The following is a 21,353-nucleotide window of genomic DNA, read 5'->3' as shown; positions in this document are numbered from 1 at the left end:
TAGAAATTCTGTAGAAAGTCTGTGTGTCTGGAACCACAATTGGACCCAGAGAAAGTAGATACCATATTTATAGGGCCATATTCAGGAGACAAAATATCAAAATGGCTTAAACTTGAATAGGGCATTCATGGGTCAGGAGTTAGGTAGCTAAAACCAAGTCTCTCCAGTGTTCTGGGTAATTTCAATCTTAGGATTTATCTGAAACTTAGCATTTTATGTTCTTTACTTCTTGTATTTCTGTTGGCTTTCACTTCCATTTCTTTTCTACTGCTCATACTCACAGGCAACACCTCAACTCTGTCACCCTCAATTCAATTTTACCTTTGAAATCTTAAGCTTCATTATGGTTCCTTCAAGATCACGCAATCTTTTCACTGTCATCAGCTGACCCTTACAGCTGTAGACAAGTAATGATAGGCAAGATGGGCTGATTACTTATTGTTGTGAAGGTTAGACAAAATAATCCATATAAAGCCCTGAGTATAACTGGTACATAATTAGTGCACAATAGAAGTGTGGTGCACTTCTAGAAGAAGTGGTGGTGATTTTGTTGTTATTATTGCCACCTTACAGTTGATAGCAAATTAACTTTCTTGCTATTACTTGCTAGGGAAGTAATTCAACTCCCTGGTTTTACAAATTGGATTTATAGAGTCACAAGCCAGAGTACAGATCAACATATATATTTACACCATCATCCAGTTAATGGACTCAATGAATATTGCACTAGGAATAAAATAATGCAATAAGTGTAAAAAAAAAAAAGAAAAACCATATAAAAGCACTCAGTGTGGTTCTTTGCTACATTATTTGAAGACGACTTGCCTATAACCCCATAGCTTTTTCCCAGACTTCATTTTGTGAGTGCTAGAAAGGAGTTGGCTACTTTATACTCCAAACAGGATCTCTAGACCCTTCATATTTACTTTTTTAAATTGTTTTTTTTTTTTAATTTTTATTTATTTATTTATTTATGATAGTCACAGAGAGAGAGACAGAGAGACAGAGACACGGGCAGAGGGAGAAGCAGGCTCCATGCAGGAGTCCGACGTGGGACTCGATCCCAGGACTCTGGCGTCATGCCCTGAGCCAGAGGCAGATGCTCAACCACTGAGCCACCCAGGTGTTCCAATTCCAGTATAGTCGATATATATTGTTACATTAGTTTCAGGTATACAGTTTAGTGGTTCAACAATTCTGTACATTATTCAGTGCTCATCATAGTAAGTATACTCTTTAATCCCCATCATTTACTTCACCCATGCCCCCTCCCATCTTCTCTCTGGTACCCATCAGTTTGTCCTCTATAGTTAAGAATCTTTTTCCCCCTCCCATCTTCTGTCTGGTACCCATCAGTTCTCTATAGTTAAGAATCTTTTTTTTTTTTTTTTTTTTTTTTTGGGTTGTCTCTTTTTTTTCCCCTTTGTTTTGTTTACCTGATCCCACATGTGAGTGAGACCATATGGTATTTGTCTTTTCTCTGACTGACTTCACTTAGCATTGTACTCTCTAGCTCTGTCCATGTCTTTGCAAATGGCAAGATTTTATTTTATTTTTTTAAGGCTGAGTAATATTCTATTATATATATATATATATTGTATCTTTATCCATTCATCTTTGGCCAGTTGGGCTGCTTCATAATTGGGTTGCTTCTATAATTTGGCTCTGTTTTTTTTTTTTTTAATTTGGCTCTGATAATAATACTACTATAAACATTGGAGTGCATGTATGCCTTTGAATTACTGATGTGATTTTTGAGTAAATACTCAGTGTGATTTCTAGGTAGGGTACTTCTATTTTTAACTTTTTTTTTTTTTTTAAGACTTTATTTATTTGAGAGAGAGAGAAGAAACACAAGCAGGGGTAGCAGTAGAGGGAGAAGGAGAAACAGTCTCCCCTCTGAGCAGGGAGAGCAGTGCAGGGCTCAATCTGTGGACTCCATGATCATGGCCTGAGCCAAAGGCAGATGCTTGACTGACTGAGCCACCCAGGTGCTCTATTTTTAACTTTTTGAAGAACCTCCATATTTTCCAGAGTGGCTGCACCAGTTTCCATTCTCACCAACAGTGCATGAGGGTTCCTTTTTTGCCACATCCTTACCAACACTTATTTCTTGTGTTTTGATTTTAGCCATTCTGACAAGTGTGAGGTGATATCATTGTAGTTTTGATTTGCATTTCCCTGATGATGAGTGATGTTGAACATCTTTGGGTGTGTCTGTTGGCTATCTGGGTATCTTCTTTGGAGAAATATCTGTCCATGTCTTCTGCCCACTTTTAATTGGATTATTTATTTTTTGGGTTTTGACTTGTATCAGTTCTTTATTTTGGATACTAACCCTTATCAGATATATCCTTTGCAAATATTTTCTCCCATTCAGTAGGTTGCCTTTTAGTTTTGATTGTTTCCTTTGCTGTGTAGAATCTTTTTGGTGTAGTAAACTGTTCAGATTTACTTTAATTGAAGAAAAGTATACTTTCCTGGGCCCTTTTCACCCTTGAGTCACAATTAACATACTTCTGGCCATAGCATTTTTTGTATTTGGATATTATAGTTTCCTATAGGTAGGAACCCAGATGAAGACAAAGTGAGAGTAGGTTCTTGATTTTCTCCTAGTACTTATTCCAGTTTCATGAAGCCAAAAGAAAATTCAGATCATGGAAGAACTTGGAAAAGCAGTGAGCCCTGGGAGATGGGGAGAAATGGCGTGCAGAGGTTTTAATTTGCTGTGGTTCTCAATCACTATATGCATATTTGAATCACTAGGGGACTTTATTTTTTTTTTTAAGGTTATATTTATTTATTCATGAGAGACAGAGAGAGAGAGAGAGAGAGAGAGAGAGAGAGAGAGAGAGACAGACAGACACAGGAAGAGGGAGAAGCAGGCTCCATGCAGGGAGCCCGATACGGAACTCAATCCCGGGTCTCCAGCATCACGCCCTGGGCTGAATGTGGCGCTAAACCCCTGGGCCACCGGAGCTGCCATGAATCATAGGAACTTTAAAAAAAATAGTAAATTCATGCTCAGGCCCCTTCTTGCCTGGTAGTTTTATATGCGCCACTTCCTTGCAAAACACAGAGCTTTTAAAAAATATATGTCCCTTTCAGGTCTCACTAAATCTGATTTTCATACATTTGTTTTTTTTGTTTTTTTTTTTTTTTTTTTTTTTACCTTTTGAAGGAGGTTCTTATGCAGCTGAGGTTAAAGTTTTTCTTAAAGTAGTAACAATTATTTACTGACTACTTATAAAAGTAATCACAAAAGCACTTTGGGGATGCATTTTTATAAATTTTAAATTGTATGAGTTAAAAACATGGTTTGTTCAATGCTTTTTGGGGTGATAGATACATAAACTACATTTAAAAAACTTGAGGGGGAAAAAAAACGATCTGAATCTTACCAGAAAAACTGGGGTGGGCCATTTGGCAGTGGGGTGTAGAAGTTTGACTTTCAGCTTTGTAACTAGCAGACCTCTGGGAATTTAATCTGGGCTACCTTTTTTTCCCTTTGGAAACCCTGCCCCAGCCTTTTTTCTTCGATTGCTAGGAGTTCTTAGAATTGGTGGTGGAGGGAAGGTTCTATAACCAAGTAATGAATGAAGTTCTTACTAAAGTTCATATACTATGACGAAATCTGGAAGTAAAATAGCTACTTGTCACAGCCCATCTTTATTTAGCAAATGAACTTGAAATCTGTACGTTCTTCTGGGGGCTTTTGATTAGTGATGGACCAAAAAAGATGTGATGTCCATCCTTACTGGAATATGATTCAGTGGGAGAGAGATTTAACAAGGAAATATTCTTTTTTTAAAAGATTTTATTTATTCATGAGAGAGAGGGAGGGAGGGAGGGAGGAAGCAGAGACACAGGCAGAGGGAGAAGCAAGAGCCTGACTTGGGACTTGATCCTGGTCTCCAGGATCAGGCCTTGGGCTGAAGGCGGCGCGGCACTAAACTGCTGAGCCACCTGGGCTGCAAAATATTCTAATAAACATATAATTATGATTTATACTAAATGCAATAAAGGAGGGTGCTTGGGTGGCTCAGTTAAGTGTCTGCTTTTGGCTCAGGTTTTGGTCTCAGGGTCCTATAGTCAAATCTGGTTTGATTCCTTTTAAGTATTTAGAAAAGTATCATCTTCCTTTTATAAATAAACATGCCTAGGAAGAAAACTGCAATTTTTGTGACTTTTGTGGGAAAGTAAGAAGTCTTGAGGTCAAAATGTCATTTTCTTAATATACCTCACTTCCTACAAACTAGTAACTTCCTGTATTGTAAGATTTTATAGACAAACCAGCTCAACAGGGAGTCAGCTTCTCCCTCTTTCACTCTGGCTACCTCTGTGTGCATGCCTGCATTCTCTGTCAAATAAATAAAATCTTAAAATAAAATGTTGTGAAGAAAAAAGCAGTGTAGCCTGGGAGAAGATAATAATGGTGGTCTGTCTGGGAAGACCCATCTGGAGGAATGACAGGTAAAGATTATGAAGAGCCTGTCTGCTGAGTTAGGGAGAAGGATAGAGTTGAGGGAAGAGAGAATATGTGCAGAGAGCTAGTTCTAAGGAAAGAGAGAAGTCATTGTTTGAGGAACCTAAGACCTGTCAAGAACTAGCGTAGTGGGACTTTGTGTGGTATAGTGGTTTTTAGTTTCTGAGGCATCTGAAGGTAAGTACCTGAATTAATACTAAAAATAACTGTTAATGGGACACCTGGATGGCTCCGTGGTTGAGTCTCTGCCCTTGGCTCAGGTCCTTATCCTGGGATCGAGTTTCGCAGGGAGCTTGCTTCTGTCTCTGCCTCTCTGCCTCTGTTTCTATGTCTCTCATGAACAAATAAATGAAATCTTTTAAAAATAAAAAATACTGTTAAATTTAACAATTTTTTTTAGTTATTCTTTGATATTCTGGAATATGCTGGCATGTGATATCAAACTCTGTGTGATGTTCATTTCTTGGTATTTTTAGCTCTAAAATGGCCATTAAGAAAAATGAAATTCAGATAACAATATTATGTTTTATAAATTTGGTAGTGTGGCACAATGATTTGAAGCCTAACCATAAATAATAATGAAAGTTGTGATGTTTTATTCTTTTTCAGTAATTGGCAACTTACTTTCTTCTTCCTCCTCCCCTCCTCCCTCTCTTTGAGAGCATGTGGTCAGGGGGGGAGCAGGCTCTACACTCAGTGCAGAGCCCAAGAGATCATGACTTGAGCAGAAATCAAGAATCTGGATGCTTAACCAAGTGAGCTCTCCAGGTGCCCTTCAGTAATTGACTTCTTAAAGAATAGCTTCTCCAATGGGGATTGTGTTACTTACTGTCTTGGGTTATTTTGAAAGATAAACACATTTCCCTCCCTTTGTCTCTCTGGTTTCTTTTGTCCCTGTTCCCTCCTTCTCTTTCTACCCTCTCCCATTCTAAGCATAATGAATAGAAAGCTTTAGTAAATGCTCAGTTTTTATTTTATTTTTTGAGAGAGCATGAGGGAGGGGAGAGTGGGGAAGGGGCAGCAGCAGCAGGGAGAGAGGGAGAATCTTAAACAGGATCCACACTTAGTATGGACCTTGATGCAGGGCTTGATCTCAACCCTGAGATCATGACCTGAGCCAAAAATCAAGAGTCAGAGGCTTAACCAACTGGGCTCCTAAATGCTCAATTGTTTTGTTTGTTTGTTTGTTTGTTTTTTTAAAGTGACCATACTACTCAGAAACAGTAGTGGCTCAGGCTTGGCTAGAATACTGAATTTAATGCACTTTACACAGGTATACTGCATGGCTTACTGTATGTCACTATATTAAGATACAGAAATTTTGCGTTCAGTTTTTCTTTGGCAGGAATTGGTAGAAAAAGAAAAAAATCTAAGTAAAAGCTAGAGATTATTTTGCCATGCTGCTTTTAAGAATACATGTTTTTCATTAGACTATAAACAAATAATGGTAAAGTGGTCTGAGTCTATTTACTATAACACCCTTTTTTGGCAAGAAACTGAGGGAATTCAGGTTCCTAATACAGTGTGTTTATTTTATGAAAAGTCACATTAGGACAAAGTTAGCTCTCCTAATATTTTATTCTAGGTATTGCAACTTTTATACAAGCTTTGTATTTTTCTTTCATGCATTTTATTCAGTTAATTTTCTTGATACAGTTTTACATTATCAGAATATTCAAAATTATCTAAAGTTACTAAAATTCCTGAAATATAATTGAATTTTGGATAACTTAAATTGTATTAGCTGTTGAAATGAGCTTCTTAAAATCAGTAAAAATATAATGCTACTACTGAATTTTTTCTGCATGAAATGTTTTTCATACTTTTTGAAAGGAATTTGGATACTTACAAATCAATAAACACTAATTTTACTTTTAAAATTTATAATGCCCTTGACTTTGAAAAAATTTTTTTTCTATTACCTTCATTGTATTTCTGTGTGTGTCTTCTCCCCTCTCCCCCCACCCCTAACAATAGCTATGGTATGACAGGACCTTGCTGGAACTTTCAGTAAGTTGGCTTTGTCTTTTTCAAACTTCCCATAGGTCATCCATGCATGTCAGTAGTGGCATATAAATGGTACTTTCAACAATTCCATGCCATCAGCCTCCTTGCCTGCACTGATGTCACCTTAACTGGTATTTACTAAGTGAATTGTCTTTCCCATTCCATGCTTGTTACTCATTGTACGTTTCAGCAGCAACTGAAATGCTTTCTTAAAAAAAGATTAGTGTTACTATTTTTTCACTTTTATTTTGTCATTTGGATGAGTTTGGTTTCCTTCAGGGACTGTTAGCCTTTTTTTTTTTTTTTTTTTTAATGGCATAAATCACTGCTATGTAGATATATTAAGATGACTTTGTTTTGTGAGGCAGGATGTCCATTAGGAATGATACAGATGATCATTTCTGGAATTGATTCTTGGCAGGATCATTAACCCTTTCATCTCATTGAGCACATTATAGACATAGTATTATTTCAGCGACTTCATATAGTCCTTAGTAAGATTGTAAACTAAATCTATGGAAAATTTTGTTTTAAATTTATACAGAAAGCAACATTTCATGTTTAAATATGGGAAGTACTACATATGTGAAATTGAGATACATTGTTTAATCTTTATGTTATAAAATACTCTGAAAAGCTTGAGTTAACTTTTATATTTTTAAGTATTTAGAAAAGTATCATCTTCCTTTCATAAATAAACATGTCTAGGAAGAAAACTGCAATTTTTGTGACTTTTGTGGGAAAGTAAGAAGTCTTGAGGTCAAAATGTCATTTTCTTAATATACCTCACTTCCTACAAAATAGTAACTTCCTGTATTGTGGTAAGATTTTATAGACTAGTTCTAGAATAGTTACAATTAGATTGATCTTTCATTAACTCTAGCACCTTAGGGAGGTACCATTCAGGTTTTGCTTTTTTGATTTTTCATTTTACAAAATAGCCTATTAAACACTATATCATCTAGAACCTTCCACCGAGCTTGAGGACCTTTTTGTTTAAGGATCTCCATGTAACTAACCTACTTGTAATCTCCCTGTTACAGTATTATGGGAATATTAATACATCATTTTGTTTTCAGTATTGGATAGGAATAATATTAAATTTTTCTGGTTCTGGTAAGTTATATTAATTTAAGTTGTATAAGATACCCATCGACTGAATATCTGTGTGTTTATTGACTTATCTGGATAAGTTTCTGAAATATAAGGGGGAGAAAGTAAAAAAGTCTTTGATTTTTCTTTGATCATATCCCTTGACAGTGTACTTTTAAGGTGTTTACTTTTTTTTCTTATAGCCACAGGTGTATTCCACTATGTGCTTTACAACATTTGTGTTTTGAAAGACTTTTCACCTTAATTCCATTATTTTTGTTTGTTTTTTGTTTTTGCTCAAGATTAGATTCTTAAGTATATACCCTTTTAATACACCTTGTTTTCCCTGTTGTCTGTACCCGTCTTCCCCAAAAGCCCTAGTTAAAGGCATTTTAAATATTTGATATTCTTAAGTACGTTATCAAAATGTCAGTTTTCTAATGCTACTTTTTTAAGTTGATAACGTTAGATAATTATGATATCAGAATGGGTGCACATACCAGCAGCCAGTATGTTCCGTTAAAATTTGTAATATTAAAGACATTTAAAATTTTTAACTGTTTCAGTATTAGTATGTTTGCATGGTATATTTTACATTTGAGGAAAAAGCATTATTTTAAATGTAGCTTCCAAAAGCTTGATCTGACAATAAGAGTATTAAGAAGGTTCAAACAAAGCATAGGTTATAGCAGAAACTTTTTTTTTTAAGATTTTATTTATTTATTTGAAAGAGAGCAAGAGCACACAAGCCAGGGGGAAGGGGCAGAGGAATAGGGAGAAGCAAACTCCCTTAGTGGGGTTCAGTTCTGGGACCCTGGGATCATGAGCCTGCTTATTCCTCTGCCCTCTCTCTATGTCTCATGAATAAATAAATAACATATTTAAAAAATAATAAAAAGCTTACATTTTCCTTTTTTGTTTAAAGCTCACTGTTAATTTTTAGGAAGTATTAATCTGATAACTTCATTTTAAAATTATTGGCCATCTGACTCTGAGGCATTACACTTATTTTTATTTTTACTTTTAAGATTTTATTTATTTCAGAGAGAGAGAGAACACAAACAGGAGGAGAGGAAGAGGGAGAGGGAGAAGCAGACTCGCCACTGAGCAGGGAGCCCATAGGATGCAGGGCTCGATCCCAAGACCCTGGGATCATGACCTGAACCAAAGGCAGATGCTTAACAGATTGACCCACCCCAGGAGCCCCAAGGCATTACACTTTTAACAAAACTTAAATTTAATTCAATTAAATTATCTTTCTTATTTTTTAAAGTAAATTTCAGAACTTGCATGCTTTTTCTTTGTATTTCAGAATATTCTGTTTATGTGGATAAGGTCAGCTAGAGAATTCTGTTCTATTTTTGTTCTTTAATACAGTTAATACTTTATTTAAAAATCATGATTTGAGGATTTTTAAAAATGTATTTTAAGCATTTTTAAATTTAACTTTATTTTTAGCATTTTAACAGCATATCTATATAATATTCATTTAAAAATATTCCCAGATTTAGCACAAATTGGTCATTTGCTTGTTCTTGTTACTATACTTTTTTAAATTAAATCTCTTCAAAAAGTTGAATTTTAATGCTTACGTTCCAAATATTTTCATAATGTTTTAGGATGAACAGAATTTTTTGCTTGCTTATTTGTTGACTTGTTTTTAAAGCCAACAAACAAGGTCTCATTTGATCTGTAAAATAAAAATTGAATAAACTCAAGTTGTAATTCAGAGATTGTCATACACTAGTAGGCAATAGAGTGACATAACTAATGGCCCCTTTTGTGGGGACCTTCAATATCCATATGTTTGTAACACCAGAGCTGACGATTTTTCTGTAGGTGATTTAAAGTTTTAGTCTAACATTTTGGTGCCAAAGAACTTTCCTATTTATAATTTACAGCTTACCAGTCCTACTACAGAGTGGAGCCCCAGCCATCCAGGAGAAGATGCAGTGGTGTCTTTTGCTGATGTTGGATGGGTAGCTAAAGAAGAAGGAGAATGTTCAACGAGACGAAGGTTAGTCTGGAAGGCTATCAGAAATGAGATGCAATATTTATCATTTTAAAAGGTGATACATTTGCAGTATTTCCACTTAGTAGCCTAATTTGATCTCTAGTAATTAAGCCAATTGTTTTTCTCAAGCGGTTTTATTGTCTGTTCATTTTAAAGACTCAGCTAGTATTTATGAAGTTCCTAGAGACATTATAACTGTGTCTTAAGTCCTTATCATAGAATTGCCTACCCTTCAAAAGTTTAATATGAAACAAAAATCAACTGTCATAAAAATGTTGAGATAAGTAATTATAATGGTTTTATTGGAGCAGAGGAACCTGTGGGTCATATTAGGGAATTTGTATAAACACTGGAGAAGGCTTCCTAAAAGTTGTGTCAAGAAGAGTTTTGTTTCAAAGGACATGAAGTGTAAAAGTTAGAGTGATGCTTCCATTTATTTGAAAGAGCCTGAATAAATTATTGACTATGCTTCAGTCTATTAAATAGTCATGCAGCATATTCAACTCTTTCTTACTAGACCTCAAAGATACAGAGATAAAATAAGACACTGATTTCCAGGAATATTTCTTGTGCTGGAGGAGATTAAAAAGGAAATAAACAATGTTGATACTATAAAGTTAGTAAGTAAATACAGAAGGCCACTGTGGGATGAGAGAGGTTTGGCAAGACTTGGAGGAAAGGATGCTAAAGATGAAGGACAACCCGCTGAGGTAGGAGAGTTTCATGGAAGGGAGTCAACTAATGACCAGTGTCAAATACTTAGAGGCTAGGTAAATTAAAAAATGAGCTAATTTCAGTTTTGTCTTGCATTTGGAAGATAATCATTGACTTTAGCAAGAATAATTTTATTTGAATGCTATTAGCTGAATATAATGAGGATCAAACAATCCAAGAGCAAAGAAGGAATTTTATTTGAATGACAATTAGAAGTAAGGACATAGTGGTAGATGAACACAGACCAGGTATTGCAGGATTAGTAGGTAAAGACCCTTTCTTTTTAAAGATGTTCATTTTTTAAATTAAGCTTTTCATTTTGAGATAATAGATTCTTCACATACAGTTGTAAGAAATAATATAGAAACCTTTCTTATGCTCTTTGCCCAGTTTTTTCCAGTGATAAGATCCTGCAAAAATGCTACAGTATTACAAGCAGGATGTTGACACTGATAAAAGTCAAAATGCAGAACATTTCTATATCTCATATCCCTCATGTTCTCTTATGGCTGCACCCACATCCCTTCCCTCTCCAACCTCTCCTTAATAACTGTCACTTATCTGTTCCCTGTTTTCATAATTTTGTCATTTCAAAAATGTTGCATAAATTGAATCATACAGTATGCAACCTTTTGGGACAGGCTTTTTTCACCAAGCATGATTCTCTAGTGATTTGTCCAGATTGTTATATATGTTGTATATGTGTGTGTGTGTGTGTGTATTTATATTTATATGTTATATATATGTGTGTGGGGGGGTGTATAAAATCAGTAGTTTTTTTCCTTTTTAGGACAGAGTATTAGTATGGGTGAACCATAGTTTGTTTGACCATGCCCAGTTGATGGACATCTGGATTGATTCCATTTTTTTTTTAAGATTTTATTTATTTATATATTCATGAGAGACAGAGGCAGAGACAGAGGCAGAGACAGAGCAGGCTCCATGCAGGGAGCCCGACATGGGACTCAATCCCAGGTCCCCAGGATCACGCCCTGGCGGAAGGCGGCGCTAAACCGCTGAGCCACCCGGGCTGCCCTGATTCCAGTTTTTGACTATTATGATTAAGGTTGCTGTGATCATTTGTGAACCGGATTTTGTTTTTGTTTTTTTGTTTTTATTTAAAAGATTTATTTATTCATTCATGAGAGACCCACAGAGAGAAGCAGAGACACATAGGCAGAGGGAGAAGCAGGCTCCATGCAGGGAATCCGATGCAGGTCTTGATCCTGGGACCCCAGGACCACACCCTGAACCAAAGGCAGATGCTCATCCACTGAGCCATCTAGGCATCCCTGTGAACTGGATTTTGAATGAATATAAGTTTTTATTTCCCTGGGATGAATGCCTGTGAATATAATTGGTGGGTCATCTCAGTCATAAGATAGTTGCATGTTTACGTTTTAAGAAACTGACAAACTATCTTCCAGAGTGGCTATACCATTTTACTTTTTACTAGAAATGTATGCAATATTCAGATGCATCTTCACCAGTATTTGATGTCGTCATTCTTTTCTCTTGCCGATCTAGTAGTTGTGTAGTGATATTTCATTGTGGTTTTAATTTGTGTTTCCTTAATGGCTAATGACTTTGAACATCTTTTAAAGAGCTTACTTGCCATCTTTATTACCCTTTTGGATAAAGCGTCCTTCATGTCTTGTGCCCATTTTCTAATTGGGATTTTTTTCAAGAGTTATGTGTTTTAGATATGAGTCCTTGTCAAATAATGTAGTTTGTAAACCTTTCTCCCACATATAATGAGACAAATGAAAGCTTGTTTTTTCATCTGTTTAATAGTCTTTCACAAAGCAAAAGCTTTTAATTTTGCTAAAGTCCAATTTACCAATTTATTTCTTTTGTGGATCATGCTTTTGCTGTCAGTGTGAGAACTATGGGCCTACTGTGAGAGTCTACAGATTTCCCTCTCTCTTAAATCTGTCCTTTGTTAATTAATTAATTTTTTTTTATTTAAAGATTCTATTTATTCATGAGAGACACAGAGAGAGAGGCAGAGACACAGGCAGAGGGAGAAGCAGGCTTCCTGCAAGGAGCCGGATGTGGGACTCCATCCCGCATCCCGGGATCATGTCCTGAGCTGAAGGCAGACGTTCAACTGCTGAGCCACCCAGGCATCTCTCTCCTTTGTTAATTTAATTATTAGACCAACCAAAAGAAGCAAGGAGGAGTAGTGGGAAATTTTCCCTCCCAGACACCATCTTCTTTACAGCACAGGCCATTGCACAGTATAAAGAGTAAATTACCGGAAAGAATATTTATTTCCTGTGGGGAGGTACTTTCCTTTTGAGTTCAGATTGTAAGTTAGGTTAAGACAAATGAAAACAACCAAATGTTAGCTTATTGAGAGAACCAGTCTATTTCCATTGCTTTTGACAAATCATAAACAGGGTCTGAAATAAGAAAACATTATGTGTTTGAAAAAATCATGAAGTTGGTAAATTGGTGTTTCTGTTGCCTTTTTTTTTTTTCCTGAAATCTTCATTGGTTAAAGACAGAAACTAGTTCATTTCTACAAAGGAATGCCATGAACTTTTAAGTCAAGCACTGTTACACTTTTGTGAAATATCAGTCAAAAAGGATATTATCATGAGAGAAAAATAAAGATATCTAGAGAACTTTACAGGCATTTAGCTACTCAGCTGTCCTTCATTAGTGTTTTTATATATTCAGTAATATAAAGGAAGCAGAAGATGAAGCCTAGGGTAAAACCAGAAAACAGGCACATTTTAATAACTTGGTGAAGAGACAAAGATTCCACTGTCACAGAGACACTCACTTTGCTTAATTTCAATTTAAAGGGTTACTTAAATGCATGGCCTTTTGGAAATTTAATTTTATGTTGTGGTTCTTCTGAACTTGTCAGTTGGTGCCAACCTGTGATAATCTACTTTTCAGTGTCAGATTCATTTACTCCTTGAAGAATCCTGAAATAGCTTACTCTAATATTTTTCCCAGGAATTGGCAGTAGTCCAGAATTTTTTTTTTCTGTCCTTGTGTTCTTTACTTGTTTACAGTGTGCCCCCATCCAGTGAATTTGATGGCATGTGTCTGAAACTTTTGATATTTTCCTGATTCTTCATTTGTTCTGGTAACATGTCTATATATTCCTATTTTACTTATAATGGAAGAAGTCCTCATGGACTTAAGTTATGGCTTGAACTGGTCTGTTTTGCATGATTTCTTTCATTATCTGTTTTATTGGAGGAGACTGGAGGAGAACATTGATCTATCAGATTTCTCAATGTTGGGATGTGGCCTTTTTTTTTTTATATTTTTGTTTACATTTAAGTCTGTGATCTTTTGTATGGTTTTAGTGTCAAGATGATACTAGCTTCATAAAATGAGTTGAACAGTGCTTTTCTATGGTCTGAAGAGATTGTATAGGAGGGATACTATTTAAATATTTCATAGTTTTCTCCAGTGAAATCATCTGGGCCTGGAGACTTCTTTTTGGTGTGTTTTAAAATTATGAATTCAGTTTCCTTAAAGTTACAGGATTGTTTTATCAATTTCATGTTAGATGAAATGTAGTAATTTGTGCCTCTCAAGAAATTGGTCCATTTCATTTAAGTGGTCAAATTTATGTGTACAATATTTGTAGTATTTCTTGTTTTGTTGTTTACAAGGTCTATAGTATTCCCCATTTCATTCTTGATAGTAGTAATTTGTATCTTTTTTTTGACTTGTCAATTGTATTAAGCTTTTCAAAGAACCAGTTCTTTTTGTTGATGTTCCTGTTTTTCTGTTTTCAATTTTATGGATTTTTTTTTCCTCCTAATATTTTCTTCTAGCTGTTTTGAGTTTATTTTGCTCTTATTGTTCTAGGTTTTTAAAGTGGGAGCTTACATTATTAATTTGAGACTTTTCCTTTTTTCTAATATAGTAGTCCTCCTTTGTGGTTCACTTTCCACAATTTCAGTTACCCACAGTCAGTTGCAGTCCAGATGCAGATGATTCTCCTCTGACATATCAGAAGATCAGTAGTAGCCTAATTCTACATGACAATGCCTATATCATTCACCTCACTTCATCTCATCATGTAGGCATTTTATCATGTGTCATCACAAGAAGGATAAGTACAGTACAATAAAAGTTTGAGAGAGATCACCTTCATGTAACTTTTATTACAGTAGATTGTTGTAATTGTATTTTATTAGTAGTAATAATCTCTTACTGTGCCTAATTAAACTTTATCGTCAGTGTATATGTAGGCAGGAACATAGTATATATAGTATTCAGTATTCTTTACAGTATCAGGCATCCTTGGGGGGTCTTGGAACATATTTCCTCATGGGTAAGGGGAGACTACTGTAAAACTATTTTAGTGCTATACATTTCCCCCTCAACATTGCTTTGGCTGCACCCCACAAGTTTCAATTCATTGTATCTTTTAAAAATCTAGTTTACTGTATTTTTTTTATTTCCCTTGAGACATCTTCTTTGACCTATGGCTTATTTCGAAGTTTATTTAGTTTCCAAATGTTTGGAAATTTTGCTCTTGGTTCTAGTTTGAATCTCTTGTGGTCAGAGAACACATGCTGTATACTTCCATTCTTTAAGTTTGTTGAATTTTTTTTATTTTAATGGTCCCATATATGGGCCCTTTTCATTTATATTCTGTGGTTACTTCAGAAAAAAGTGTACTCTGTTGTGTATGGAATACCCTATAAATCTCAAATAGATTGTGTTGAATTTTTCTCTATCCTTCCTGATTGTCTAACAGTTGTAGTAAAGGGGTGTTGAGATTCAACTATCTGTGGGTTTGTGTATTTCTCCTTTCGGTTTTAACAGTTCTTTTCATATTTTGAAGTCTGGTGCATACATATTAGAACTTATATATTAGAATAGTGTCTGACCATTTCACTCTTTATAGTGTCCCTCTCCAGACCGTTTTCTGTATTTTATTGATATATTTTCACTCTGCCTATGTCATTACATTTGAAGTGAGTTTCTTGTAGACAGCATACTGTTAAGTCATACTTTTTTGGGTCACTCTGTCAATGTCTTTTAATTGGTGTATCTATAAACCGTTTACATTTATGTAATTATTATGTTAGAGTTGAAGTCTACTCTTTTTCTTTTTTTGTGGGATACTTAGACAGTTTTTTGGGGGGAATTCTTGATTTATCCATGTTTTTGAGTCTCTCTCCTTGTAAAGTTCTTTGAGTGGTTGGTCTAAGTATTACATTGTATATATCTAATTTACCACATTCTATTGGTGTTGTCATTTTACCAGTTAATCTTCTCCTTTATGTCCTTACACCCTCCCCTGTTTGTAATTTTCTTAAAAATGTTCTCTCCAGACATTTTAGAATCATATCATATAGTATGCTATTTCCCTGAAACATGAAACTTAGAGGAGAAAATAAGTCTGCTTACTTACTCATACTTTTGCTGTGTTGTTCTTTCTGCTTGATACAGTTTCCTCTTTTATTGCTTTCTTTCTGTTTAGAGAACTTCTTTAGCTACTCTTTTAGGGTAGATGTGCTTGCTCTCAATTTTTTTAGTTTTTTTTTTTTTCATTTGAGAATTCTTGATTTTTCCAACTTTGAGGGATATATTTGTTGGATATGAGGTTATGAGTTCTTAGTTTTTTCCTTTAGCACTCAAAAAATATATCCGTTTCTTCAAGCCTCTGTGGTTCAGATGAGAAATCCTGTCTTGTGAAGTTTTTTCCTGCTATGAAAATTTCTCCTTTGTCTTTGGTTTTCAGAATTTTGAATGTTTCTTGGCATTTATTTCTTTGGGTTTATTCTTTTTGGGTTCACTCAGTTTCTTGAATCTTCAGGTTTATGTCTTTTGTCATTTCTGTAAATATTTTACGTGTTTTTTTTCTTTTTTTGTATTTTTTAAGCCTGGCCCTCTGTCTCCTCTCTTTCTGAGAACCTGATAACACAAATATTAGATCTTTTATAGCTCAATAGGTTACTGAGACTGTTCATTCTTTGCTTTTTGTTTTTCAGATTGAATAATTTATTCTATCTTCAAAGTCACTGTTGCTTTCCTCTGTCTTCACCATTCTGTTTTTGATCCTGTCCACTGTGTTTTTCAGTTATTTTACCTATTCTAAAATTTTCATTTGGTTCTTTATATTTTCTGTTTCTTTGCTCTTTTTCATTTACTTCAAGAGTGCTGGTAATTGCTCACTGAAGCCTTTTTATCACAGCTTCTTTACAGTATGCAGATAATTTTAACATCTCTGTCTTCTCAGAGTTGGCATCTATTGTCTTTTTCATTCAGTTTATGTTCCTTAGGGTTCTTGGTATAAGGAATGATTTTTTTTTTTTCTCCAAAAAACAGATTCATGTATTTCAAATCCTTATACATTTTTTCCTTGCCTTTTTGTTGCTGGGATGTCCAGTACAATAGTAAAGCATTTCCTTTTATCTTTTTATTTTATAATGTATCATCTATTCCAAATTTAAACTACAATGGAAATAGTAAAATAATAATAATAATAAAAACAGTCAAACAAAATAACAAACACTATTCTAAGTAACAAATCCAGAGGCCTTTTCTTAAACCCTTCTCATGATTCTGCATCACTGACCATTATTTATTAACTTTCTTAAAGCTTTCTTCTTCCTTGGCTAGATTCTCATCCTCTAACGCCTTATAGATATCCCTAAGTTTTTGGGTTTTTTTTTTTTTTTTAGGTTTTTCCTTTTTTTTTTTTTTTTTTTTTTTTTTTTAACCGTTCTTACTAACTGTTGGGAAATCATTTTAAGGTCTATGATTCTTCAGAGCCAGGCCAGCTCCAGGTGTTTTCCTTTTCTGAGGCCAAACAGAAAAGTCCCTCAATCTCTGAGGTTCTTCTCCCAAGAGTGGAATGCATTCCCCCTTGTTTTGTCCTCTTTTTTGTACTCAAAGTGTGAATCCTCCTTAAGGGTTTTACTAATAATTAGAAATAAGTTACAGAAGTCCCCAAATATTCACAATGTTTTATTTTTTTATTTTTTTCACAATGTTTTAATCCCTGATCTACACACAGAAATTCCTTTCAGTAGAAGAGGCTGCTCGGAAGACTTTCCCCTTTAAATAGGGATCCTGCCAGATACTTACTTCCCAGGCTTTTTTTTGCAGGGGGAGGGGGGCTCAATTCCTGATTGTGGCATTCCTGCTTTAGGTATGTTACTGCTTTCAGTCGAGTCTTGCTTTGGCCAGACAGGCTTATTTTCTGCTTTGATCCATTCTTCATTGACCTTTTAGCAAAATACTGCTGCACCGCCCAGCCTCTGGAAATCATCTCGGCTGCCTCAGTGCCTCTAGGGAGTCGGGCCCCAGCTCTGGGATTCAGAAACCCAAAGTGCAGTGGCCAGACCGCCACGAAGGCATCTGCCACTCGGGGCCCGGAACCTGGCGGGTGCCCCGCTACAGCCTCCGACTTCTCGGCGGGCACGAGCGCCACACCCGCTCGACACAGGCCGAGGAGCCGTGAGACTGAGCAGTGCAGCTAGGTGGCAGCCAGGCGGCTGCAGGCTGGGGCGTGGGGTGGGGCTGCGACCCGGTCTCCAGCGTCTCTTAAGGAGTGATTTTTTATTGAAACCTAGATATTTTTGGTATAGGAGACTCTGGATCTAAGCTTTTTCTTTTACTGTTTTTTCACTAATAGCACTCTGGCAGGAGAAGAGTGTGTGCTACCTGGTTTCTCCCAGGCAGAAGTAGAAATCCAGATTTCCCATTAAGCCTCCATTCACCCGAGGTGGTTGGTGGGAGTGAGCTCTAGCTCCTCTGCCCTCGGCCTCTTATGACACTTATTTCAGCAGGTACGTGTGAGTGCCTCATTACTGCTGGATGGGGTGTCATTTGAGGCTCCCCACATTGTGTCCACTATACCATGAGGGTTAGTGGACTTAACCTCCTTGTTAAGTCTCTCCTTGTTAAGACCCTTAATACTTAACCGACTGAGCCACCCAGGTGCCTCTAAGGCAGTTATAGAAGTCCTCTCTCTTGGGAGCCTACCCTTTCCTTGGTCCTTGGGTTAGAAGAGCAGGCTTTCATTGTAGCTTTTTTTTCCCCCTTCATCCATTGATATTTCTGGGTTACCCATTACTCCAGCAACCAGTCTGGGGCATATGAAGCAGAAGAAAAACTTGGGGAACTCACTTCTATGTCGTTTTTTTGGATCCCAAAGTCCCAGCCACTCTGTCTTCTCCTCAGCTTTCAGTCATCTTACATTTATTTTTTATGATGTCTGGGGTTTTTAATTTTAGTTAAGAGGAAGAATAGAGAAAGCTAGCCTGTTCCATCTTCCTGGAAAGAGTCTCAAAAGGACTTTTAACACAAATGTCATGTTTGCAGAGGATATGACATTGGTAGCTGTTAGAGGAATTGTGATGATAGTAACTGAATTGGCATAATGGATCTGAATAATGGATTTGGTCTGTGGTTTTGAAAATAATTGACTAAATAATTGAAAATCAGGTGCCTGGATGTATTCTAGGTAAGGATAATCTGAACTTGAACAAAGTGAGAAGAAAGCAAAGGAGACCTACTTGGATTTGAGTGGTGCTCTCTAGAGGGAAAAAGTTGATAAGGCAGTGAAGTGCCTCCAGAGTTCCAGGGTTAATGATGTGGCCCACATGATTAGAAGAACTGGGTGGACTTTTTCTTTTGCAGTATGGTGTTATATTGCTCTTTGCGTTGACTTAGACAAATTGTAGATGGAGATTACATAATAAAATAAAACCTGTAAATTCTTTTCTTTAAAAAAATATTTTAAGTAATCTCTACACCCAGTGTGGGGGTTGAAATTAAAATCTTGGGATCAACAGTCTCATGCTCTGACTGAGCCAGCCAGGCACCCTATGTAACTTAAATCTTAAAATCTGAGGGAGAGTATATTCAAGGACTTGTATATTTCAGTTTGAGTGTTTCCCTGCCTTTCCTATTTGTAGGAAAATCAAAGCTATTCAAGATATTTGTTTATTTCTCCCTTCAAATTTATGTTCATGATATATCTATAACAGCTACAATGTCATGATATTTTTGTCTCTGGGAAAATAGCATATATAAGTCCTTCAGAGTTATTGTACAAATGATTTTTTTCAAATGCACTAAACTTCAGTTTTCTTCTTTATATTGGAAGGATTAATACGTATCTTGAGAATTTTATTTATTTTTAAAAGGTTTTATTTGAGAGAGAGAGAGCAAGAGAGTGCACAAGCAGGGAGAACAGCAGAGGGAGGGGGGAGAAGAAGCAGGCTCCCCGCAGAGCAGGGTGCTGGGGAGCCTGATTCCAGGACTCTGGAAGGCAGCTGCTCAACAGACTGAGCCTCTCAGATGCCCCTGGAGGAGAATTTTTTTTTTTTTAAGATTATTTATTTATTTATTCATAGAGACACAGGGAGAGAGACAGAGACACAGACAGAAGGAGATGCAGGCTCCATGCAGGGAGCACGACATGGGACTCGATCCAGGTCTCCAGGATCACACCCGGGGCTACAGGCAGCACTAAACCGCTGCGCCACCGGGGCTGCCCCCTGGAGGAGAATTTTAAAAGAAAATTTAGCATTGTGGCATACATAAAGTAAGGTCTCTTTTTTTTTTTTTTTTCTTTCATACATGTCTTCATTTCCCTTTCAATTTACAGAATGACCTCAGAATTGAAAAGAATTAGGAGTATTAAGATTGTTTGAAAGGATCAGTATAACTGATAATCTTGTTTGAGATAACCCATTTGTTCTTTCATAATAGTAGCTTAAGGAGAATGTGTACTTGAGATATATACACGACGTAGTATTTGTAATATGTATGATGAAATTTAAGACTATCATACCTGTGATTTCTTAGTTGACAACATAGACATTGTCATCAAGTAGTTGATTGCTTTTGGAGTAGAAGAACTTTAAGGCATATTGGAATATTTCAAGTTCAATTCCAGTTGTTTATATTAATCTAATTCTGTCTTATTCTCAATTCTGAATGCCACATATATCATACATATGAGGATGTATTAAATGCAAATTTATAAGTTTATAAGACTCGAAAGTACTAAAGGTAGCCCTTTTTCTTACACCACAATGTTTGTAATCTGATGACTAAGATGAACATATTTATAAAAACCTGTGATATAAGGATAGCGTGAGACTGAGGACTTTGACTAAGGTTACCCAGTTTACTTTTTCAGATTTGAATAGAAGTATAGAATGGAATGTGCTGTTTTAGTGTTGGGGGAAGGAACCCTGACCTCATAGAGGAGGACATTGACTCACAAGATTCCGAAGGAGATTCTTCCACACACCAGCAGCCTGACTTGCCATAGCTCTACAGGTGTGAGGGTAGACCAGAAAACTCAGTGGATTAGAGCAAGACTGTTTCCTACTCCTAGCACACCAAAAAGCAGGTGTTACTCATTCCTATTGTTTTAAAAGATTTTATTTGACAGCGCACAAGCAGGGAGAGGGGTGGAAGCAGAAGCAGGATCCCCACTGAGCAACCCCCCCTCCCCCCCCCACAACGTAGGGCTTAATCCTAAGACCTTGAAAATTGGAAAGACTTAGTTTTCTACCCAATTTCATGTTTTCAGGGAACTAAATTGCTACTTTTTCCCCCTCCCTACATCACATTGACAATAAGAGTATATTTTTATACCTTTCTGGTTATTCTCTAAACTAAAAAGGTAAGGAGGAGGATTAGTGAAAATCATCCTAGGAATACCATCTTTCACAGGGCAATGGGCTAATTTAAAATGATCTCAAATTTTGAGTTTTTATTAGCTGAGTGATAAGGAGAAAGGACCTCAGAAGTGCATTATATTTTTAGAATATTCTTTGAAATGGCCAGTGGAGCTTAAAAAGCCCTTCATATTTATCTAAGTTGTACTCCAAAAGTGGCTGCTCTTGATAATATCATTGAAAAAAATAACAGCTAGGAAACTCTTATGCAATGACACTATGAACAGGAGGAGCCTGTTCCTTTTTGCCATAAGTCATTCTGGAGGCAAACTCAAACCAAAAAGGTCGAAATATCCCTGTAGAAGTTGGGATGCAGAAAACAGTTTGAGATGATCGTGATTTGTCCTCT

At 36.1% G+C, this 21,353-nt stretch overlaps 1 protein-coding gene across 3 annotated transcripts in view; it reads left to right on the top strand.

Annotated features, from left to right (window-relative positions):
- MTFR1 (mitochondrial fission regulator 1) overlaps window positions 1-21,353 on the top strand; it is a 67,065-nt gene that overhangs the window by 36,290 nt on the left and 9,422 nt on the right. For all 3 annotated transcript variants that reach the window (XM_055318210.1, XM_055318209.1, XM_055318211.1), the window contains exon 4: window positions 9,487-9,602. In XM_055318210.1, the coding sequence (XP_055174185.1) occupies window positions 9,487-9,602 (116 nt within the window). The remainder of the gene's footprint in view (window positions 1-9,486; window positions 9,603-21,353) is intronic.

The sequence above is a fragment of the Nyctereutes procyonoides genome, unplaced genomic scaffold (genome assembly GCF_905146905.1).
Source record: "Nyctereutes procyonoides isolate TBG_1078 unplaced genomic scaffold, NYPRO_anot_genome, whole genome shotgun sequence".
NCBI lineage: Eukaryota > Metazoa > Chordata > Mammalia > Carnivora > Canidae > Nyctereutes > Nyctereutes procyonoides.
This window is presented reverse-complemented; position numbering and strand designations above follow the sequence as displayed.